The 26,309-nt window shown below is 35.1% G+C and overlaps 1 protein-coding gene across 6 annotated transcripts in view; it reads right to left on the bottom strand.

Annotated features, from left to right (window-relative positions):
- Mp (collagen XV/XVIII-type protein multiplexin) overlaps nucleotides 1-26,309 on the bottom strand; it is a 1,211,252-nt gene that overhangs the window by 89,599 nt on the left and 1,095,344 nt on the right. For all 6 annotated transcript variants that reach the window (XR_014129286.1, XM_081746990.1, XM_081746991.1 and 3 more), the window contains 3 exons: nucleotides 16,932-16,987; nucleotides 10,325-10,438; nucleotides 677-832 (listed from right to left, as the gene is read on the bottom strand). Coding sequence is in view for 5 of the 6 variants with exons in the window: in XM_081746990.1 (XP_081603116.1) it covers nucleotides 677-832; nucleotides 10,325-10,438; nucleotides 16,932-16,987 (326 nt within the window). In the remaining variant the exon portion in view is untranslated. The remainder of the gene's footprint in view (nucleotides 1-676; nucleotides 833-10,324; nucleotides 10,439-16,931; nucleotides 16,988-26,309) is intronic.

Here is a 26,309-nt window from a genome sequence, read left to right as displayed (position 1 = left end):
TTCGGACAACATATTTTTCCTAAATTATTTTCGTCCCTTGGTTTAAAAATGGCCAAATCTTTCTACGTAATTTCGAATCCTGAACGTCTATTGTGTTCTCATGTGAAATATTATTTGTTTTCTCACCTTTCAAGTATTTTGTGTGTGTTTATGATCAACTAAATGTCTGTCAAATCACAAAAATCAATTCCTTCAAGGGTACAGGTACACTAATTCCCTATATAAATACAATTTACGAAGAAATTAATTTTCCTATCTTTCTAATTCAGACTTTTGCTTATAGTTATTTTAAAGCAAACATTTCACAGAAATATTTAACATCATACTTTCCTAGTGCTAAACTTTGAAATTAGATCAAGAATACAACAGAAGATTCATTCGCAGTATAGACAAAACATTTTATTAAATGTGGATGTAGGCCTACGTTATTAACATAAACAGACTCTTTTTCCATGCAATTTATCTAAAAACTTTGCAGCAAGCAAATTACTTTTCTCAGATACTTTTATTAGAAATACTAATCAACTACCCTTAGAAATAGCAATAAAAGATACACAGATCATATTGTTTCATTGACAATTGTACTATTCCTTGTTAGAGGTACTGATTAATACACAAACATTTGATAGATACATTGCTATTAATTAGTCATACAAAAATGTCAGCTGTTACTTACAGATGTTCCAGGTGGTCCGGGTTTGCCATCAATTCCGGGGGCACCAGGAGGACCTGGAATAGCTTCTGGGAGAGTAAGTTCCCTAAGAAACGAGTTGATATCACAAGTACACACTCCAGGTGGTCCAGGAGGGCCTTGCATAGTGCCTGGAATATACTAAAGTAACAACCCAAAATTATAGTGTAGTTGAAAGAAAACAAAGCACCTTCAGTTATTAGCAAAGAAAGCATTTTGTAATAATATCTAACTACGTACGCGTATATGTTTTAAGCATGTCTCAGCTAAGAAGAATGAATTACCTCTACATGCCTGCATATTGTTGAGCAACGCAAAACACTACTTTGCATTTATGCTACGGGACAGTAGATCACACTACAGACTGTTACAAAGCAAGAATATTTTATATTTGCTTGATCTACCTAGGTTTAATTCAGCTCAATATATTAAAGTCCATCCCATGCTTAAATAAGGATAAATAATTCAGAAAGCTTTAGATTAATGAGAAAAGGTACATCAACCCTGTAACTACATACTGGGTCTATAGGACCCCGACTATATCTTAAATTTGAGACTATTAAATTTGAGACCCTGTCACAGCAATATGATTTTCATTCACTGAATGAGCTCTCTCGTGGTTATGTGGATAGCGTACGCGCCTTTAGCATGAGAGACCGAGGTTCGATTCCAGGCCGGAGATCATGGTGTTCGAATCCCATGTTATGCTGTAGATCTACGTCTCACATAGCCTGCTGAATGGTCGCTACACTCACATTCAATTCACTCGTTCACTGAATGCTCCGTCAGGAGTTCTTTGTTCAGTGGAATCAATTTCCTATCCTGTGTAATTACGAACATCCACTCTATTGAGAGAGAAAAGCAATGTAAGGAACGAAAACGAAATGAAATCTTCAGTTTAACGTCCCACGATTATGTCCTTTAGGTTAAGGGAGATAGATAATTAAGCTAAGTGAATGATGATGGAAGAATTGGTGGAATAAGAAAGTGGGAGGAAATGGGAGTACCCCCCAAAAAAGGATACGATGTTGTCTACTACAATTTTACTTGCCTTAGGGGTAATTAGATCGACTGATTCATATCAATGTCATTTATCAGAAGCGAGTATATACAGGGTGTCTGTAAAGTCTGGAAACAAGAAATCTCATTATCTGTATCTTTTCCTCCACAGAATAAATATAGACTTGTCGAAAGGAAAAAAGTACTGGACTTGTATTTCACATTGAACATGAAAGATGGTTATATCAAAAGATAGAGATAAACTTGTTGAACACATAAATAGTGCATGCGCTAAAATTGAGATCAATGTGGATATATTACGTAAGGTTCACGTGAATTTTGCAAAGTACATCAATTTTGGATCGGAAATGAAAACCATATTGAAGACGTTATTTAATATTCAATTGAATAAAATGTTAATAAATTTTATTTCTTCAAAATATGTATTTTTGCAGATGTGTCCAAACTTTACTGACAGCCTGTGTAGAACGAGACGTACACAATGGACTGGCATCTTTGCACAGTATGGATAAGGCAGGTACCGTCCGCATAGGAAGGTGGATTTTCCCTTTATACCGGCCCGAATGGACACACTGAACAGTGATATGCTTCGTTCGAAATTGCTACTAAAATACAACAGGAAGTCCACCTAACAGTTATGCCTACTGATGGAGGGAGCTCTCCATCAGTAAGACATCTCAAGTGCCGGTGCTGCAGAATTAAGATAGGCTTATATCCTTCTTTTGGTGCCAGGAGGCGTCCCAACACCGTACGATATCGATCACAAAGTATCACCACAACTTCGCAGAGTCTATACTGGAAACTCTCTGGGAATAAGGAAGGGACTACATACAATTCCAGCTCTATCTACTTCAGATTACAGCTGAGTTGCCACATCCACTAACGGGTCCAATGACTCGAGCAGTTAAACCATTCGGAGGCGGAACGACCCCCTCTCCGGCAGGATGTCCTCCTCTGATCGACCTTAATCTACAAAGAACAGTAAGGCTATTTGCAAGAGATATATTAAGGTCGGTCGCACAATGACCAGAGAACAGAACAGCTGAGCCCAGGTACAGAACCCTGAGTAATGCAAAAAAGCATCGTACCGCATATTCACTCGAGCATTGACTAGACAAACACCTCTCTAACACTGTGATTGAGACACACGATCAATGCACTCAGGGCTTTCTCTCCGCATCCTCTTCTGCCTCTTCTGGCTCCGCTTGGCTGTTATACCTTTGGCCATTGTGCGGACGACCTATGTGTCTCCACGGACTAGGAAATCTCTGATCACAGGAACGGACATTAAGGAAGTACTAAGCTATTTCTGATTACACGGAATATATGCAATAGATGCCCAGAGTGCAGGTTGCAAAGCCGGAAAAGAAGAGAGTTTTGAGGGCCGAAAGGCAGATGGGAGAACAATACGGTACAAAGTATAAGGCCAACTTTGAGGAAGATGGGTGAGAAACATTGTGACTGGATTGGGTTCGGGCAAGATAGAATGCAATTCGGACTTGTGCTTCTGCGGCGTTGAACCTGCAAGTTTCCTACGGGGAGGGATTGAGTTATTACGTTCTAATTTTACCTATAAATCAATCAGTTCACTGTAGTGAAAATTAAGGGGCAATTTTACTCATGAAAGTGTATCAATTGATATATATCAATGCGTCAAATGTTTGATATAATTATTATCCGTATTCACTACAAAAGTTTACACAGAAATAGAGACAAACTTTACTGTTCTGAATTCTTTGTTCTTAGTTAAGCATAATGGGGAAAAGATTAAATTTCTTCTTATTTTAACAAAGAAATTTCGAAAGCAAACAGCATATATAAAAACCATACACAATGATTATGAAGTATCATCCATGAATGTCACACATAACCATATTTTTAAAGAAATCAATCAATGGTAGAGTAATATTAGTTTGCTTTACAATGGGCTTTGAAAACCTCGAAATGCGCCATACTGTCCTTTATTAAGCCATGCAAGGCTTCTATATATATTACTCCACTTATTTAACTCATAAGAATTTGTGAAAATGATCTATCGCTTTTTTTACACACATTTGCTTTACATTTGTCAGGTATTTGCCATAAAACCGTGACTAAAGCTAGAATACAATAGCCGTCTATAGTTTTATTTTGTTCGTATAAATTGAAACAATATGCAATACAGGATGTTTCTAAAAGTATGACCCGATTTGGTACCTTAATAACGTTTAATGAAATCAAGCGGAAAATGGAATAAAGTGCAGAATGCGCACTAGCTATCAAAGTTTCGTACTAGAGTTTTAGAGAATCGCCACGAGATGGCTTTCGGCGTGTGGACCCTGAGACACTGTCCTACTCTCCACGCGACCAAGATCTTCAGACATTACCCCCTGTGATATGTTCTTGTGGGGATCGTTAAGGATCGTGTTTTTGTGCCATCGTTACCTACGGACCTCACCGAAGTGCAATACAGGATTTTGACAGTAGTGAATTCCATTGACGCTACCCTTTGGTCAAGGCGTGGGACGAATTTAGTTGTTGTTTGGATGCTTTCGGTGCTGCTGGTGTTAATATATAGAATGCATAATCACAGTGCTAAAATTTTGCTACTTTGTGAATATTCTGTACTTTGTTCCATTTTTCATTGGTATTTCATTAAAAATTTTAAGGTGTTAAATCGGATCATTCTTTTTCTCAAACACACTATATTTTGAGTTTTTGTTTCTTTTCTTAAAATTTATATTCGTCAAGTTTTTAAATAAAATTATGAGGAAAGATCTACTTGCGACTACCTGAAAACAAATGAATTTGTGTCATGCTTACAAACTTACCTTACGCCTAAGTCCTTTCTGTAAAAGTATACACATGTATTAGGAAACGCATGTATTAGGACTTTCTACAGGGTGGCTACAAAATCTGTAACAATGGAAAAAGTTACGAACAGCGAAGTTCAATATAAAAGATGCTGCACATGTTCGACACCATTTTCATAAATACACTAGCTCAAATGTTCCCAGTTTCCCTGTATTCTCTTCCACACGTAAGGGTTCATAACAACCATTGCAGTGATAATCTTCTCCCAAAATTGAGTCAGTTTCCGAGTATTTACGCAATTCACCCAAAATTCAAAATTCTTCACATATATTCTATGGTATTGAGGTCAGGTGACTGTAGGGACCATTTCACAGACTCATTTTCCTAATCCAACGTCTGATTATTTAATTTGGAGTTTAACATTCCTTTTCAGCACGACTCTACATGAGATGTGAATCTATGACTTATCCTTGGTTCCAAATCACGAGTTCTTACATGAAATTGAACCCATGACTTTTGCACTGAAGCTATGCTAACTATTTTGCTAGGATGAAAAATCTGAGACAATTTAATCTAACCACAAAGTCATAAATTAGTTATTAGTTTAAGACTGTATAGCCACCCTGTTTAGTGATACATGTCAAACAATTTATTGTCACTATCAAGGTATTTGAAACTAATTTAAATACAAGAAGTTAACAGGAAAAAAAAATATGTGACTAACTCACCTGAATTTAATAATTATCATATACTACTAACAAAGTAAGAATATAATTATTAAATCCAGGATAGATAGCTTTTAATACGACTACGGCGATTTTTTTTTACATTTGTATGTGTGTTTACTGTTGCCTACGAGACGAAACGAGAATATGACTTTCTCGTCTCGTAAATTTTGTAGAAGTCTTGTCTCGTCTCGAATCTCGAAAAATTCTTTTTTCTCCCGTTTTGTACAATATTATTGTACAAGATTTATGCCCTGATAATTTTCTTAATTTCACATTCTTCCGCGTCACGAGAAGTTCACGAAATGTGTGATGTAACAACATTTAAATCATATTTATAATTAGAATATATTGCATAAGAATTTGCGTATCTTTAAACGTCGATAAATAATCATGTTCATACAATTACTTCATAAACTTCGAGTTTTATACTATGAATCAGGTAACACTAAAGCAGTGTTTGATGGGTGAACTAATGTTGATCACGAGATTTGCAAAATTTTTCGTCTCGTCTCCAATTTAATAGGTAGCTACTTCTCATTTCATTTTCGTCTTGTGGACAACATTGTGTGTATAAAGTCTGACAAGGGAATATCGTATATTGATAGTAGCGTTGCTCAACCAAACAATGTGCAATCGATAGAGGAGTGAAGAAAAGTGAGAAATCCAAAGTTTTACCGGCTGACACCTAAAAACACAGGAGATACAGAGGAAAGAAGAATTTAGAAGATGTGAAGATAGCAATGCAAAAGATACACTGACACAGAAAGAACTTCGAAATGATTAAAGTAATCAAAATGACATTTACACAACAGTATAGTAAGTAAGCATTGTACCCACAGACATGCTCAATAATATCATATGTAATGCAGTGTTGCCAACTGAGCAAAAATGAAGTTTTTTTTTAAATGACACGGAACACAAATTATAACATGTAGAAAATCTAATTATGAGTAGAATCATACCTGTGAAGTTATGATGTACAATGTTGCCAACATTTGAAGATAGGCCTATATGAATTCCTACGTGAATCTCGGATGTAGAAGAGTACATACAGTACCAACATACTGCGGAACGCTTTATCAACAGCAACACTGAAAAACTGACTACCAATAATATGTGAGGTGATACAATATCACGTGCATCGGAAAAGTGAGTCTGCTAATCAATCCAAAAGCATGCATCATTTTAGTTTTGTATACTGTGTTTGATACTATTCTAATTTTACACTTGGGCAAACCTGCTTCGACACCGTGCTTCGTCCCTTATTTTCGTACTTCAGTGATTATATTCTTGTTTGTGGTCTCATATTTTGGTTTTAACTAGTTTGAATCGTGTACTGTATGTTCTCTTCTACATCCGAGATTCATATAGGAATTCATATAGGCCTATCTTCAAACGTTGAGAACACTTACATCATGACTTCACAGGTATGATTCTACTCATAATTAGATTTTCTACATGTTATAATTTGTGTTCCGTGTCATTTAAAAAAAACTTCATTTTTTGCTCAGTTGGCAACACTGCATTACATATGATGTTATTGAGCATGTCTGTGGGTACAATGCTTGCTTACTATACTGTTGTGTAAATGTCATTTTGATTACTTTAATCATTTCGAAGTTCTTTCTGTGTCAGTGTATCTTTTGCATTGCTATCTTCACATCATTCTAAATTCTTCTTTCCTCTGTATCTCCTGTGTTTTTGGGTGTCGGCTCGTAAAACTTTGTATTTCTCACTTTTCTTCACTCCTCTATCGATTGCACATTGTTTGATTGGACAACGCTACTACCAATACAAGATGTTCCCTTATGAGTGTTTTTTCATTTTCACATACACGTAGAACGTAAGCAACTTGAAACAATTTAATGAATGAAGTGTCGATATATTTTCATAACCTATACATCTGAGTGACACTGGATATTTTAAAGGCTACTATTATTATAACAAGTGAGACTAGAGAATAAATAACTTAATTTCAAGCAGTGTATATAATATATTTCGAGTACGTTAGAAAGTGTTTCATGAGGTTTACTGTATATGATCCGGCATATAGCGTTATTTGGATTGTAGTATGTGTAGTCCATATGACAGAGTTATCGTAAGATGGCAATAGTGTCAAAATAATTACAGTTCTCAAATCGTATCATTCTGAGAAACTGTGGTACCTTTAGATTTTGTAAACCATGATTTTACAAACAATTGGAATAAATTAAATATTCCGAATAAATAGTTTTTCACATCATAGCATCATTTGGCAACTGTTTCTCCAACAATAATAATATTACACTTTTTACACTTTTACTCTAGTACCAACTACGTAAAAATTCTATAAACTGTTTAATGTCCGTAACTAGCTTTTCGAAGAGTCACTATTCATCTTGATTATCTGTTGCTGAGGTTGCCAATGAAACGAAAGAGTTAAGGATGTCTCGAAATTATGTCTCGCCTCGGGAACTGCATTTGTTTCTATCGGAAGAGATGTCTCCAAGACCTTCACGGTTGTCCCAGCTCCCAGGCCACACACCACGGAACGAAAGAGTTGGAACGTTCAGGAAGAGAAACAAGTGTACTTATTCTAATTCAACCCTGTGGTATTCAATATATTTCGAGATGATGAACCATCATTGATCCCGAAATTTAGTTTCATTGCATTCCCCACAAATCGACGGGAAGGCTCTGTGTGTCTCGTCTCGTGGGCAACCCTATCTTTGGGTTTACGCAGTCAGTTTTTTAACAGAATTAAATAATTTGTTCCCGTAACTTGTAAAGTGAAGAACGATTTTTCTAGATATAACGCAAACTATTAGTTATTTCAGCCACGAATAGAAACAGACAGAATAACATAGTCATAGGTAGTGTATGATGAAGATGGAATGGTAGTTAATTTCTTTTAAAAAAGTTTTCAAATTAGGCGAAAAACATATATTATTAGCGATGTAATATTTACGGTATGCCATAAATAACTGACAGTATTACTGATTGCTTAGTAATTTATATGCTAGTAGTTTATCATGGTAAATATATATTTTGAAAGCAACACTTCCAAAACGCTGATCGCTTTCTTTCATGTACAGCAATAAATAAATAAATGGTAATGTTAATACAAATCAACACAGGCAAATAGTCATAATATCACTACCACTTTAGCGTGTTATTTCAATACCAACGGTTTGGTTAAGCGGTTAACGCAGGACCGGTGTTACCGATTTGACACATTGCGGGTGTTGAGCGGTGAGACAATAACACCACGGCAGTGTTAAAGAACAAGGTGCATGAACGCGAAAATAGGAACAGCGCTACGGCGTTCTTTTCATTTATAGCTTGTGTTATTAGTAATACCCCAGAGCTCGCATGGCGAATGCAAGCCATTAATATGCTAATATTGATAATGACATTATTTCTCAGCGATCAGCGAAACATTTCATTTGCTGAAAACAGTGAGTTTGCAAAGGCATCATGTCTACTTTGAAATTCTGTATATAAGGTAGATTAAGCTACAGTATATTGTATGTTGTAGCGTGCACGCGGTAAGTTTGACATTTATATCAAGTAATGCACAATATATTATATTTTCCGTGATATTTCATGTAAATAGTTTTGTAAGCGTATGAATTTCCTGGTAAAATTACATTAACAAAAGTGCTGCTACAGGTTTTCGATGTTTGTATACTTATTCTTGATGTATTTCGATTAATAAAGACCATATCAGATAGTCACACTAACATTTTAACAATTTACTCCAAAATCAGATCGAGTTTTATGAGGCATAGGAAAATATATCAAAATTTAACACAGCTGGAATAGCACAGAGCTATTGTATTGAATTAACATAGCTATTTTCACTGTGTAGGAATGTTGTTAAAGTTCAAATGATTCCATATTCAAATATTTGATCAATAATAGGCCTCGAATACTTGTTATGCGAGCTGAGTTTGAGTTTTTGTGTGTTTTGCGTCCTCCATAATTCCAATATTATGAAGAATGAAACTTATTACCAATGTGAGCTCCGAATCACGATCTTGATCAACAGAGCTGGAATTTTATGCAACTGGATGGTACATAGACCATCATGCAAGATCAATCCCTATAATATCGACCACTCTCAAACCACCAGGGGCGGCATTAGGACTTTAATTTTCGGTAGGTCCGCTCCCTCGCTTATGGATAAATATACACATTTGATTGGTTAATGACAGAAGGAAATTACTTTTACAGTAGTGGTTGATGCTTTTGTTAAATAATTATGTACCATTAATATAAATAGTGGAAAATACATTTACTCTTTATTGTATCTTCTAGCGTTTATATATTTTTCAAAATTTTTGGGTAGGCCCGTGCCTACCCAGCCTGCCCGCTAAAGCCGCCACTGCATACCACATTATTTCGCCTCAACAGAGCTGGATTATAGGACCACATCGCCATAGTTATTCGTGATAACTATTTATTTTATCAGTTTTCGAACAATTTATTACCTAGGTAGAATAAAAGAGGAGTAATCATAAAACAATAATTGTTCTTCGTACAATTTATTAAAATAAAAGAACTGACAAATACCGGTACTGTAGTTATCGAATAACCAAGAATGGCTGTTGATTAAACAAAATAGCAATGTCACTGTATGTGTTTACTTTCTTTCATCTTAAAGTTTTGTATATTCAATATCCTTTAGTGCAAACAAGCGCTGCAATTCACATAAATCTAAAGACTGTTTCATACTTTCCAAATTAATATTATTCATACGTGAAAAGTATGCATTCCTCGCTAAAAACATGATTACAATTCTGGGACGAATTAATATATATTTATTGCTAATAAAACTCCAACTGACTGACCAAAGCAGTATATATATATATATATATATATATATATATATATATATATATATATATATATATATATATATATATATATATATATATATATATATTATATGGAGTTCTGTTAGCAATCTTGAATTTTCCAATGCCACAATGAATAGTTTACAAATATATATTTAGTATAGGTGCTACATTCTACGTTTTGAAATAATTTGTAACCATTTGTTGATAGAAAACAAATAAAGCACACTTAATATAAAAACAAGCAATCTTACCTCGCCTGATCCAGATCCAAAATCGGGATAAGCTCCTCCAGAAAATGGCGGTCCTGGTGGCCCAGGAGGTCCTGGCGGTCCTGGTGGGCCTCTGATAGATTGTCCTGGAGGCCCCTTGAAATAAAAAAAAAGTACATATTCAAAATTTGAAGGTAGTCACATGAATAACAAAGTTCTACTCATTTCAGATGTTAGATTGCATAAAAAATCTGTATTTTCTAAGGTCAAAACACAAAAGTAAGATTGGAGTGGACAGTGGCTCAGTAAAGAGGGTTTATGGTTCATTTTCAGAATTTTCAGTTTGTGGTAGACAACGTCGTGTCCACAGATGTATGAACACTTTTGCTGTCCGAGCATTTAAAATATGACGCTCCCTTTGCCCATGGAGAGAATACAATTTCTCCAGTATATTTTCGTATTCAGTTAGGTGTAAGTAAAAACTACACAAAATGCAACAAAAGACAAAACATTATAGCTTTATACTGGTAGGCAATATGCAACGATCTCAGCTCCCTCCAGCGCCAGGAGTGTCGAATCGAGAAAACTCGGTTGCGCTGTGGTATCAACATTTTTTCAGTATACATCTCCCATAAATTCCTATCGGAAGCTTCTTTTTTCCACTTACCGTACTTCAATCTCGACTTTTTCTTAAATATGCCACCCCTGGAAATTTTCCACCCCAAGCCCGGACTCCTGTGGCCCATGCGTAAATACGAGCCTGGCCATGACTACAGATTTTCTCGATGTTCCTAATTTCTTTATGCCCTTATGACAGTCTGTGAAGGTCCCATGTTCATCCTGTCCTTACGCATGTACACGGTGTAGCTGAACTGGCACAACCAGGTAGTATGTTGGATATACCCACACCAACAACTGACCTTTTCCTTATCTCCATTCTCATTCAACTCACGGTGTGGGGGCCAATTGAACAGACTTTCACAAAAAGCGACAGATCTTTCTTGGTTAAATTTATAAATGACAGTCCAATCTTTTGGAAAACCTTATGCGCATATAGTTACTTTGGCTTCGGACATTTTAATGTGCCTACACTTCAAACTCTTTAATACGACATCACACTCCAACATTTGGATTAACTTTTTGAAACACCCTACATATGCTTGGATTAGGATTCTACTCGAAGGCAGGCTCTAGGTAGTGTTGTCCACGAGACGAAACAATGTATTTTATGACCTCTTAGTACAGGTCAGAAAGTGTTTGATATGTACTGTTACGTTTATAAATATACAGAAAAAGGAAATCCTAGAACAAAAATATTGTACAAAATTTTACAATTGCACATATTTATACATAATTTTAAAATAAACAAATCGCCAACGTAAAACGTACGCCTAATTCTTAAATATATGATTTAAACTTTGTTATGCAGTTCGTTAATAAATGGTTACATGAATGTCAAAAGTTATACCTAAAAGAGTTAAAACTTATAGCTTTTAGTGTTTGAAAAAGTCATTGCCAGATGTCTGTTTTTCCTTTGCAAAGTAAACTTTTTATGGAGGCGTTTCAAGTGAAGTAGATCGTTTAACAATAAATCCTCATTTTATTACGGAGTTTTTTTTTTAAACTAGGCCGGACAGTCGCGAACTAGATTGTTGAGAGTCTATTCTCATAGTTCCAACTATGCCAGAAAACGATAGTTCAGTGTACGTATCCGCTGTTACTGCTAATTGCTAGAAGGTGAAGACAGGTTGACTTTTCTTGGCTTGTTCTTCGGAAGCCACAAACTCAGCACTTGCTTCCGACGTCACACAGTTAGTTGGAACAAGAAATTCGTTTCGTGGACTGACAATGAGTGATGAAACCCACAAAGCAATCAGTGGCGACCCACAACCTCCGAAATGCCAAACAAAATGTCAATTACAGGATAATTTGTGTAGCTGATATTATGAGTTGGAATCTGTTGACCTATTTCTCAACTTAAGAGTGAAGTTTTGAAAACTGAAGCAAAGAACTTAGTCTTCAGATATAATAATAATAGCAGTGTAAGGAATAACATAGCAAATACACATTATGTGAATTTCTTTAAGGAACTCATTTTTTAAAAAAAAGAATACTCAGCTACCAATACCATAGAGCAGTGGTTCTCAAACTTTCTGATAACGCGGACTCCCTGTTCATTCACGAAGTGATCTGCGGACCCCCTTTCAGTGCTATATGGAATTTCGCGTGGTATTAAAAAAATATATACTAATTACAATTACCAGTGACAAGAAAAAGATCAAGAAAAATTATGTAATAAGTATTTATTCTAAAGATACATGAGTGTTTCCTAGTGAACGAAATTTCAATTGAAAATACAGAAATTTTCAAGACTGAAAACCAATGTCTTTTTTTATTTTTATTTTTTTCTTTAAGGAAATTCACTTGATAAACAACATTTTCAAATGTGGGGTCACTAATGTGAGAAATGAAATTCTTTGTGTTCTTCCATAATTGCCTTCAAATTTGAAATAATTTTTGTCACCATCAGTGTTAGGTCCGATTCCACATTAAAACGATTTCGCTTTAAAGTTTTAATATTGCAAAGAGCAGAAAAAGTCTGCTTACATAAGTGGTAGAGAAAGGCATCAAATGTTGCAATGCCTTTTTGGACAACTCTCATACTCACAGCACACACGAAAACCAATTTGAGTCAAGTTACTCGCAGTGGCGGTTCTAGGAACATATTTTGGGAGGGATTTCTCGTCGTTTTTTTTTTTCAGAAATCCCAGAATTGGGAGAAAGGATTCCCCAAGGAATTCCTACGTTCATAAGCATAAGAATGACTAATGTTTACTTCTTTATTTTTTTAAATTTAGAATTGGTGGTAGTGGTGGTACCTTTCCGCCAATTGAAGATAAAATCCATGAAATTCCGAAGCATCGTGCAGTTAATGTACAACTGCTTTTGAAAAGTGCCCTAACAAAGAAGGCATACCCCTCACTTGAAGTAGTCTTATATAACGGCTGACCAGGGCAGAAATTTAAGTAGGAAATCACTTAAATTTAGAAACGTAGTTATAATTTCTAACTGCTTTCTTTTCAGTAGCTGAAAAAATACTTCTTGCATAACAGCTGTAAGTTCCATTTTTTACAACACATTTTAACTTTTAGGCGTCGCGGACTCCCTGGCTAGGTCCTACGGACCACACTTTGAGAACTACTGCTATAGAGGAATTACCCAAAAATGTGGTTGCAGACTCTTATTTTGTAGAAATACCTAACGGAGACATTGATACGGACTTATGGCTATTATGATTGAATAAAAATGCTTAGACTTAAAACATTTTTTACTCAGAAACAGCCAATGAGTGCAGAATACAGAGATTTTCATTGAAAGTTGTATTTATTTACATCTATGGCAGTAGCTTGAACTATGCGACTTTTCTCTTCCATAATCTAGAAACCTCTGCAAATGTAGTCACAATTCATAGTGATTTATGAATAATTTGAACAATGTGCTTTACACTGGTCATTTTAACGGGATTAATCCACTTAGAACTTTCTTACCACTTCTTCTGATAAACACAAGTATCTTGCCTTTTTTCGGTGGAGTTTTAAGTCCATCCATCATGTGCTACCCTGATTTTAGTAGGGACGTTCGGTGACTCAACAAATTACTGAAGCAGAAGTGTAGTCAAGTTTCCCCCCCTTTTTTACTATTTATATTTGATACGGGAAATTTCTTTAGGGGGGCAGGGGAGGCAATTAATTTCTAAAAATACGAAGCAGAAAATACGATTTATTGTTTTTTTATACGGGAGCTATCAACTCCCGTATTAAAATTGTGCCAAATACGGAACCTCCTGTGCGTGGGGGACTCGGGTTCGATTCCCAGCGGGAGCTCATGTGGTTCGGATTCCACGTTAATCAGTAGGTCCCGTCTCATGTAGCCTTGCAGCTGAAAGTGACGTTAAACTCAAAATCAACTCAACTCAACGGGACCTCCTGTAACATAGGAAAGTTGGATGCCCTACTTCCAATATTAGAAAAGAAAGAGGGATCAGAGTTTAAAAGGGATAACATAATTATTTTTCAACACGATGTATGCCATACATTCCATTACCGGTAGGTACAGAACAACCAGGGGTGTAATGGACTGTATATGGGAGTACAATTCGTATACTCATCTAATATTTTTTTACAGTTCAGCATATACTTAACTTTAAATCAAGGATCTAATGGAAGATATATGAGTGGATCTGGATATACATTTTATTTTTGAAAATGGTCGAGGATACCTACCGAAAATTCTAGCAATACATCACTGAGGACAGTCTTAACTACGAAGTAACCTAAATAAGTGATTATTTTGACATTTCTCCCTTTGAGATATCTAAAATTAGTTATATATACAGAAGAATCCACTAGCACGAAGATCTGAAACAGAACGCTGCATTCTGGGTTCTCGAATTTATAAGGTTACAGACGCACGGACAACAAAGAACGACATCTCTATAAGTGCTTTGTCATTTCGTTATGATGCGAATGCTAATAATATTGTAATAACTAATAATAGTTGTGAACATGAAATCTATAGCAACTACATATACATTGAATGACCATAGAGAATGACAGCTTAATATTTTACAAGTGTATTTGCCCCAGCCACAGAGATGTAGGGCGATACTAATATATATACAAAATAAAGCTAAAAATAAGTAACTAAGGGAAAAGAATTGGCTACATGTCCCATTAATTTAGTACATTTAGGCTTATATATTATATACCTATTGTCTAGTTGATATTATGCATATGAGATCAACAAGTCAACGACACAATTGAATGCAACAGTAGGACGCAGGATGCATACTATTCAGAAACAACATTAAAATAAATTGCAGTTGCATCAACCGAAATGCTGTCCTCCTCTATGGCACTTGTCACTGTCAACAACAGTAGGAAACTAAAATATGGTCTTACTAAATGCATTGTTTGTTAAATTTATTGTTCAACAATGAAAAAATCTGCATAATTTTCTGTTGAATTTATAATACGTTTTAATATGAATTTCTTTATAGGGGCCGCGGTGGCTCAGAACACTCACCTTGGGTTTTGGATTCATGGTTCGATTCTACCTAGTGCTAAGTGGGCTTTATGGTACACAAATACAATGTACATGTTATTTTTCGGGACTGTTACGTTTTCTCATACTTTCTTCATTCCACTTTCTTCGTTGATCATGGAGAAACCAATATGATATGAACGAGGAGAAAATGACCGTTACTCTAACCGCATGTTCATTCTTTATTTATTAAGTGCAAGCAGCCTTTGAGTTTATGGACTTTACTTCGTATAGAGTTGAAATAGAGGAGGAAATGTCACAATATTAAAGAAATGACGCTTAATAAATTTAGAACCATCGAAGGACAAGACATTAAATCATGTCACCACAAAAATATATTTGAAACTTCTGCATTATCATTGACCCAGATAAGAAACAAGTAAATCTGTAGTCTATTTCGATCATGACTTGTTATTCATATATTCAATAACATAAATGAGATTATGTATGTCACAACCTTATTGGAAAATCATCCGTTTCACTGAAAGCTGAAATCTTTTCACAGAGATCAGAGTACCACTATCGGTTCGGGGCCTATTAAAAACAGCTGTTGCAAGGTCAAAAGCATGTGCACAATCCTACTCTCAAATGTTACTTTAATATATAGAAAATTTAGACACGAAATTATCTTCTTCTCTTTTGATATGTACTTATTTGAGTTTACATTCGCCTTTTTATTACAGTATTTAGTTAGTATTCATTTTCAATTATAATAAACAATTACTGTTTAACCTGTTTCAAAATTATTTCTATAGAATACTTTTATCATACTTCGATCTGATTGAATACTAGTCTAAGGGGAACAGACCATATACTCATATAAAGTTTATTGCTTTGACCAACCTCCTTTCTTACCGCTCAAAATATCTGCACTTTCTAACCGTCACTCTGTAATATTTTAATTTAGAATATAGTACGATAGTACAATGGTAGAGACGCTATGTCACAGCTTAAGTTTTTACATAATCTTTGAATCTAAAACGCATATTACTTTCCTAATCATCATACCTGGTACATTTAAAAGAAATAAAATTAAAATGATTCTTTTGCCAGAAAAGCGAAAATACCGACGGAAGGGTGGAAAGGACGAAAGTAAATGTTGTACTAAAGTATTCCCGTTTGGAATAGCAGACATATGGTAACTCTACCTGTAAAAATACAGCACAATAAACGGTTTGCTATTGCCTATAGATGGGCCAAGCAGAATTCTTTTATTATAGCATTATTTGAAGAAAAATAAAGTTGACATATTTGAATCGATGATTGCAGAAAGAATCCCAGTCACATTTTTCTGAAATTTGGTGTATGAACTTTTTCGATTCTTTAGGGGCATAAGAACTTGTGTATAGAAAGGTCACGTATCGATGGTGTTACAATAGTATAAACGTAACATTGAACTGTAGGTTAAGCCCAAGAAAAGTCTGCAGTCGTCCATTAATATCTCAAAGCTACACAAAATGGATTCAGGTCTTTTCTGCAATCAATTTAATTATACACATTAATCTTAGAGAAGTCCCACTAAACAAACAAATTGAAAATTACATACCACTGGTCCTCTGTCTCCTTTTTCTCCTTTGGTTCCTGTTGAGCGAATAGGAAAATCTGAAATACAAGTAAATTAATTAATATAACTACAATAAGTCTAGAGTATTTATATTATTTAATATATTGATTTAATATTTAGACTTAAGGGAGAATTGCTCTCTGAAAGCTTTCTAAATAAAATAGCTTTATAAGTGAAATTAGCTATTAGTATCAAAATAAATTATAAGAGAATGTATGTAAGTCAGTTGCACAAAAATTTACCAATTAATTTAAAAATACTAGCGTAATTAACAATTTAGTAGCCTTTTTAATTTCATCCTTTAATTTTATTAATCTGAAATAGAAAAAAATAAAGACATCAAAACATTTAGTTCACCTTCCACTCTGGATTGAAATTTTTATGAAGTTATATCTGTCTAGCATGTTCTATGAAAAGCTTCGAATGCGAATATGTAATTTCAAAATATTGCGAAATATTTGGCGAGGGTCAGATTAACTTTTAACTGAACTTTAATCAAATAATACCAATATAATGTGCTAGACTATAAGACTATAAAATGGTAAGCATTTAATAATATCTGCTATCGATTCAAATATTCAGATTTTGTGAACGACTTGACTTTATTGCACAATTTTCAGAATTTTAGTTTAGTCGTTTGTACAGTGGCGCCACCTACCCGCCGAAGTACAGATACGACCGATCCAGCGTTACTACCCAATAGTTTTGTTTGTTACGAAGATAGGGTTTTTCTTCATATTTATAAATGGGTTAATGAGAACCACCATTTCTAAAGCGCGAAAAAGAAGTAAAAATGAAAAAAAAGCTAGACGTTTGATCTGGGCATGCAGTGTAAAACAACATTATCATTTCTTGTGGAGAACGGTGGCTCATTGATAGAGCGCATATTTCTGGTGCGTCGAGTCCCGGGTTTAATCACCTGCTAAGTAAGTTTGTGGTGGACAAAATCATGTTTGTGGATCTTCTAGGGTACTCTCATCCCACATTCCCACTCCACCAATTCTTCCATCATGATCCACTTACCTCAATCACTTAGCCTAAAGAGTATAACCTGGGATAGTAAACTGAAAGATTTTATTTTATTTATCATTTCTTACTCGTACAATTAAACGACAATATTATAAACTAAGATTAAGTTTGATTTTAAGTTTAGTGTTTCTTTTAGTAGTGTGGCTGTATGAGACGTGAGCTACAGCTTGAATTGGGGTCCGAACAGGGACGGATCCAGGAGGGCGATCGCCCCCCCAGAAGAAGTAATTTTCTTATCTTATATATAAATAAAACCCATCCCAGAATAAATAAAAGCAGCTCTTAAAAGTAGCTCTAAGTGTCAGTATTACTACCCACCGCCCTCTCACAAGTCCATCCTGGATCCGTCTCTGGATCCGAACCACATGAGCTTTCACCGGGAATCGAATAAAAAATATTAAATAAAATTTTTATTACCAAGTGCATACGTCATACAAGTAAATCACAAACAAAACAATACTTAAAGAGAGTCATATTAGAACCAAAATCTGTGAAGCGTTGTGCGTTATTTGAAATGTAAGTTAAAACTTTGTTCAAAAGTGAATTTTGTATGAATTGACTGCGTTCCGAGGACAATAAGTGTTGTTAAAACTATTCGAATATCCTAACATTTATTTTCAATATTCGAACAATTGTTCGAATAATTCTTCGTTGTCCAAATAATTATTTCGAACAATGAATTATTCTAATTTTAACAGCATTACACTATTCTCCACTTCAAGATTAATAAAAAATACTGGGCTATTAGCGGTTGAGTACCTACGCCAACTTTATTTTTCAATCCATTCATTTATATAGGAAATTACTTTCCTTTTAAATAACGTGGGCACGGTGGCTCAGGGGCACACTCACAGGTGATCCACCGGGTTTTGACACCCCCACAACTTTCTAACTGAACAGACACTTGTACACTTTCTCAATAAAACTATACTTGTTTAACATGGAAATGATTGACGTAGCATGAAAATATGATCTTACACTTAATCTGTACTCTTCGTCTTATAAAAGCGATCTAGCTCTATCATTTTCTTCTAAAAGTATCGGTGGAAATATTTTACAATTACTTATAGTCTTTTCGGGTGCAGAATAATATCCGTTCAATACTACATAGACGTAGGGGCTTGTGGTATTGGAACCCCCGAAAGCTTGGACTCCTCCCAACAAATATTTCTGTCCTGTGTTCCTGCCACATTGACAGTGGTATTGGAGGAAGGCACGTTGGGAGAGTAACACAGTGCAGGATACAACTGACTTCAGTGTTGAGGAGCGTTTGGTGCCTTGTGTGTTGGTTCAGAAACGTCACTACTAAAAGAAGTTAGTGACAAACATTATGAGCGACTTGGGAATATAATGAAAGAACAGTTGTGTAAACGGAGATTCGTAAACAGTGAACAACAGAAAGCTAGAGATCGCAGAGCATTTCTTACTGTCACTTCAGTTATGCTACAGCGGATACACATAAGAACATGGGGACACATCAACCTTTACATCAAACATGGAGAGATTCACACAGACCTTGCTGATCCATAAAACGTTACTAAAACATACTAACATTAATACTAAAATTGTACTAATACATGTCATCTAATATCTAATAAATATTTGTTATTGTGAAACATGTGCTAAGAAGGGCAAACTGTCAAAGTTTTCTTATGTGTGCACCTTACGTAACACAGCACATATCAAGCCGATAGTCTATCTCCTGCCAAACCTTTTGTAGTATGTTGCGGTCAATATCAGCTATTCATTTCATGCTCAATGCTGACTCTTAGCGTAGAAAGTTATCTAAACTTTGAAAGTTAACCTTTCGTAGCGCATGTCTGACAATAACATAAGTTTAGATCTATTACGTTTCATAGAATAAATTTTTGAAACCGAATCCATCATTTTGATTTACCTCGCAGATAAATAACAAACAGCTATAATATCAGGGGAAATGAAAAGTAAAATCAGGATGGTAAAATCAGTTCTAAAAGGTGTACACATGTCCAAAATTATTGTCGCATATCTATAACTGTCTTCTTTCAAGAATATAATTTGATAATTATTTTGCAGGGTACCGGTACTTTTAATACTGTTACTATATGTATAATCAGGAAACGTATATTTGTGGTAAATTTCAAAGGAAAAGAATTATAAATACGAAAATTAGAATAAGTAAAACAAAATGTTGCTAAATGGACAAGAAAGTTTTGTTTTCGTTTTATTGTTCTTATTTACTGCTCTTTTGACATAAAATTTGGCAGATACATGTCTTTGCCGATTATACACATACTAACATTTTAAGAAATACCGGGCGAATTCGTTATCAAATTATATTCCTACAACAACATATTTATAGATATGCGACAATAATTTTGGACATGAGTGTACATTTGAAACACGAAACGAGGACACTACCAACTACACACATCCACTCAGCTGATAAAGAACACTCCACATATTCACGTGGAACTTCTCAACACCTTCTCCTTCCTATCTAATAAAATAACTGAACACATTCTTACAATATTACTTCAATCGTAACTTTAAGGCACAAAATACAAAAAGACAAATAATTAAAAAAAAAAGATATCCGTCCTTGTTAAGAAAAATATAAATTAAATTCTTACTACTAATATTTCCTACTTAAATGTATTGTAAACGAAATGTCTTTTAATTAAGCATATACACGAGAATTTGAAATAGTGTATCAAAGATGTCGCAAGTCTTCAAGATTACAAATAATTTCTACTTTGGTGTAGCTAGATCAGAAGACAGGAAAATCTTAACAAATGGTGAATGTTAAAGAATTAAGGGTTGTTTATTAGCACCGTTACAAGTTGAAAGCTACTGACAATAAATCCATTCGGTTTCTTTTTATCCAATCAACAATGTCGTGCCCCTTTTATTCTTTTTTTTATGATGATGAAAAACGCCGGCGAGAAGTCTCAAAGTATTCTCAAAACTAGTGTCGACAAGTTCCAATTTAAAACTCGTAAATTAAACTGAAATTCTTGTTTATATTCTTTGTTAGAGGCTTGTATGTTTATAGCCACAGTGTAACACATATTTCTTATATTCGAATCTTAGAATTTCCTTTAACAGTTCATAAATGATGGGATTAACTAAAGTCACAATGATACAGAATTCGTTGTATTATTCAATGTTTTAAAATGGATAAGCCATCAAAAATAATTTTCAAGAAATTTAAAATTTCAACTAATTTCATATGACAGTAAAACATGGTATAACTTTCCGCTAAATGCTTAGAAGTGCAGTATATTGTTAAAAAGAAAAACATAGTTGCCTCATAAAATTCAATTCCTCTTTCCTCCAAAATTAGTGAGTAATTTTCCTTGTGCGCAAATTCAAATCAGCAATGAAGTTTCTTTCTGCCTATACGGTTAGCGTATACGCTTTCAGTGTAAGATACCGTACCTAGATTCGATTCTCGGTGGCGCCTTCGGTGCGAGCCGTCCCGGGATCGATTTCCAGTGGGGACACTCGGTCGAAAAAATGTAAAAGCTTTATCAAACCAGCCATCTTGAACGACGTTTTCCTGGGTTTTCCTCATTCACACCAAGCAAATGCTGGGATAGGGTGACATATAGGTCCCAGGCCGCTTCCTTCCTTCCGCAATCCTTTCTTCCTTCCCTTTCCCCGGATAATGTGCTCACCAAAGGACGTCATAGCTCAAACGTGACAGGCTAACATGGCCATAGATACCGAAAGCCTAGAAATCTAAATCCTAAATCGATTCCCGGTGGGAGTTTATGTGTAGTGTTTTCACGAGACGAGAAATATCTCATCTCGAAAACGAAACGAGAGCCGAGCCAAGAAGTACGTTTTTAAATTCAAGATGAGGAGATAAACTTCATGGGTCTCGTGAGAACTTTTCCAGTTCACTCAAATCTTATATCTCAGACAATGTGTTCAATGTGTTACATGATTCATAGTATAAAACCTATAAATTTATTAAATAAATGCACGAACACATTGAAGAGCATTTTTCAACGTTTGAAGACACGTAAGTCATTACATAATACACTAAAATAATAAATATGGTTTATTTATTATATCACGCCCTTCGCAGACTTCTTGTGACGCGGAAGAATTCTGATATATTCTAAGTGAAATTAAGAAAACAAAACTGCACACGCCTTTTCAAAACGACACGAGAATTTTTTTGAGGCGAGAAGCGAAAGCTTATCGAGAATCGACACGAGACGAGCCTTTTTCAAAATATACGAGAGAAGACGAGAAAACATTATTTCGTCTCGTCTCGTGGGCGAAACTACTTATGTGGTTCGGATCCCACGTTTAGACCCATGTTACATATTGCTTCGGTGATGAAAGGGACGCTATACTCACTCAAACACCCAAATGAGCAATGATAAAAAAAAATACTTCAATATCTACGTAACAATGAGGTTTTCTACTTCATAGCCTTCAAATGTTTCTCACTATTGGCGTGTGAACTCCACTGATATTAATCAGTATCCAAACGGCATGAAATGTCAGAGTTATTCAATTTAAATCGAACCCAACACTTCTATTATAGCCTAAAATACTGTAATATGACTAAAGCATTTTGGTAAAGGGCAAATAATATTTTATTAATTTTGACATAATATTTTGTAAACCTTTATATATTAAATGCAAATAAAACTCAATTCCCCAGTCTGGTGCTGTTAGGTCGTTCACACGTGTAAAGAAATTAAGAAAGTCTCGTAACAATTCAAAACTATGTCTAGATAAAACATTCTTTTAATAGGAAATATAACTTATGTTATGTAGTAATGTGTCAAGGCAATAATAAACACTTCCTACTTCAAGCTATGAGGTAATTCTAAAAATGTAATTGTAAGCGGATTTCGGTCCAATAAGTTGGCATATGTTAATACTATGGATTCGCATAGCCACATGCATACATGGGCTTAAACACTGTGAACAACATTTAAAAAAATCGAAAGTTTTTCCAAAAAGTAGACGGAGGAAAAGCTGGAATCTGCACTATTGAACAGCAGCTTTGGAAACAGCAGCCAAGCACAAGAGTATTGTCGTTGTGCTTTTTTAGACATCGCTGGGTATCAATATTCTGTATCTTACTAAAATTGAACGAGAAATTGTAATGTCTTCTGCTTTTATTTTTATGAATGATGCGATCGTTTTTCTCGTCATTCCGCGATTGTTGCGCCACCTTTAGGCTTCGAGTACATATAATGACGACCCTCGTATAGACGTAAAGAGTTATACTTTGAGAAGACGGATAATTATTTGCAAGTTTTCTCCTAGTTTTCCCGTATTCGGAAACTAGTCATTCTCGTACTATATACACATTTTGTATCGTTATGAACTATCATTATGAACCTCTCACTGAGTACGACAATTGGAGCATATTTTGTCCTGGTAACGACGAAAAATAAATGAATAAGTTTGTCAAAATTAATTCTTATTATAATTTAGATATCAATCACAAGACCACAAATTAAAATGTCAGATTTTTTTAAAAGTCAAAATTCTTGTTCAACAACTTTTTATTTTTTTAGTTTGGCTATATAAGTATAAAAAAGTGTGTTAAGGCTTCTATCTTGACAAATGTGATTGTATTTATTAGGAAACTATGTATGATGTGTCCATGTGTGTGTGTGTGTGTGTGCACGTGTGGATTTTGTAAATTCAGTTAAAAAAGAAGGCGAACACAACTTCACTTTAAATCTTGACAAATAAGTGTTTCTTTTTCATTTGCTAATGAGATTTTAATAGCTTTTTTAGAAAACCGCAAAAGACTTAATGTGTGTTCTGTTGAAAGACAAGGAAGGATTAGAAAAAATGATAAAAAGGAAGGAAATCAGGATAGCAGGTTTTATCACGTGTTTATGAAGTTCCTTTTTTTATGTTTGTCTCTCCTTCTCTCCTCTCCTCTTGCTAAAAAAGTACAACGTTGGCATGATTTTTATTTGTGATGCCCTAATCATATTACTCCTAAGATGTCGCGTCATACAAACACACAAATTCTTTCCATTTGCCAAGATATTCCTGACAAACAGTTTGTGATTTGAAAGTCAATACAAGCAGGACACATCAAGCGACAAGCATTAATTATTTTGCTCACAGCAGAAATTATTTTGCTCAGTTTTAACAAATGATATTTTTAAAGGTCTACAGGAGAAGCCATACATTTCCTGGCAAAAGTGCATTTGAAACGAAATCTACGTTAGTACGTGGCCACTGTTATGAGTAGTGTTATCCTTGAGACGAGACGAGATGAGAAATAAGATTTCTCATCTCATCTCGTAAATTTTGTAGAAGTCTCGTCTCGATTGTGGAAGAATTCTTTCTCATTCCGCTTTGTAAATTTATGTACAAAATTTATACCCTGATCTTTTCTTAGTAATTTCATGTAGAAATTATTAGAATCCTTCCGTATCACGAGAGACCCATGAAAGGTGTTACATAACAACATTTAAACCAATGCTATTCAACCGGGGGTACGCATACTCCTTGGGGTATGCGAAGATGTTTCTGGGGGTACGTAATCCTAAAATAAGCATATTTCCAATATTTATTGAATGATCATAGTCGAAGAAAATTTTGAAATTTCCCATGTTAATTTTTTCGGATGTGCAGTTTATCCCCTTGTAAATAGTCTTTTGATTGGCACACTAATTATCCTTTTATTGGGCTCTAACGGTGTTATGCATGAATTGGCCAAGCGCCATTTTGCGATTCTCGAGATTTTTACAGCAGTGAGTAGGAAACAACGTAAATAATGTTTAGAAAATTGTTTGAAACCCTACTATTTGTTTAAACGTTCAGGAGAAGCTTTTCGACCAAGCGCCAGGTCGTAATGGGAACATGTTTTTATTTCCTTCAATATCTCAGAACCGTGTTTTGGCGCTTGATCAATTATGCATAACACCGTTTTGTCCCGGTTTTTAACCAACAGAACATGTATATTATGTTTAATAAGTTCATTTCGATTTAATTTCTTTTAAACAGCTTCAGGGGTACACAATTGGATAGCGAACTATGTCCAGGGGTACGCGAGAAAAAAAAAAGTTGAACAGCACTGATTTAACCCATACTTCTTATTGGAAATATTGTGTAGTGACTTGCGTATCTTTACAAGTTCATAAATGCTCTTCACTGTGTTCATACAGTCACTTCATCAACTGCTGGTTTTTACACTATATATTATATCACAATAAACTATTGTTTATAATCTAAGACTTGTGTGAGCTACTGTTGTCCACGAAACTTGAGAAATAAAATACCTCGTATCGTATTGTAAATGAAATGAAATGAAATCTTTAAGTTTTACGTCTTGGCCGGCTAGGATAAAGAATATGGTGATTATGAGAAATGAATGAAATGCTGGAATGAAGGAAGCGAGAGGAACGGGAGAACCCCGAAAAAAACACAAGCACCAGAGCTGCGAACTGGACGAGTTTCAACAACTCAGATAAGGGTGTACGGGCTGCTATTCGAAACGTACAGGTAAACTAATAATTTTGTACACTGATTTTGTTTTATTGGTTAAAAGCAACAATTCGATCATTATTGGTATCATTTAGCAAAATAATTAAATAAAAAAAATAGTCTTATTTGCCTATCCTACGATGATCAGAATCACAAAGTAAGATGCAAACAGAATGGTAACTTTGTATAAACCCAATAGTAACTGTTTAGCCCCCATGCAACCAGCAGTTTTATTTTCCGGTGTTGAGTTACGTGGCGCCACGGTAGCTATTCCTAGCATGACATTTTCCCGCATGGCACTCAAGCTTTGAATGTACGGGTGAGCAGGTTTGAAAAGTCGGGAGCCCTGCCACGCACATGTTTGACACCATAAAGCTTACTTGGCGCGAGCTGAGATCGAACCAAGGACCCCATGTTGTGAACGCTCTACCACTTAGCCATTTAGCCACCGCGGCCCTCGTATTGTAAATAAGAGGAGAATTGTCATGTACTCGTCTCGAATTGAATTTAGAAATGTCTATCTCTTCTCGTTTTCGATTCTGGAATCGAGACGAGACGATAAATTTTTGTGTCGTGATCAATAGCCTACTGGTTATGAGTACAGGTATGTGGGTCACTGATAATAATCAAACAACCATATACACAAGCTACAGTGCACGTTTCTCATATACAGTAAATAAATACAATATCGTTTCGAGCAGAATTAAAACTTATCAATTATCACGAGTAACGCATGGTATGTGACAAAAATAGCCTTTTCTCGGTTTTCTCGAAAACTACACATAAGAATTTATCCCAAACATGTCATTTTCTTCAGCTCCATGTGGTTTGTCGATTGATAAGGTTATATGTCTTATCTTTCGACAA

Source organism: Thermobia domestica, chromosome 18 (genome assembly GCF_964235325.1).
Source record: "Thermobia domestica chromosome 18, izTheDome1.hap1.1, whole genome shotgun sequence".
Lineage (NCBI taxonomy): Eukaryota > Metazoa > Arthropoda > Insecta > Zygentoma > Lepismatidae > Thermobia > Thermobia domestica.
Note: the sequence above shows the minus strand (reverse complement) of the source record. Positions and strands in the feature narration are given on the sequence as shown.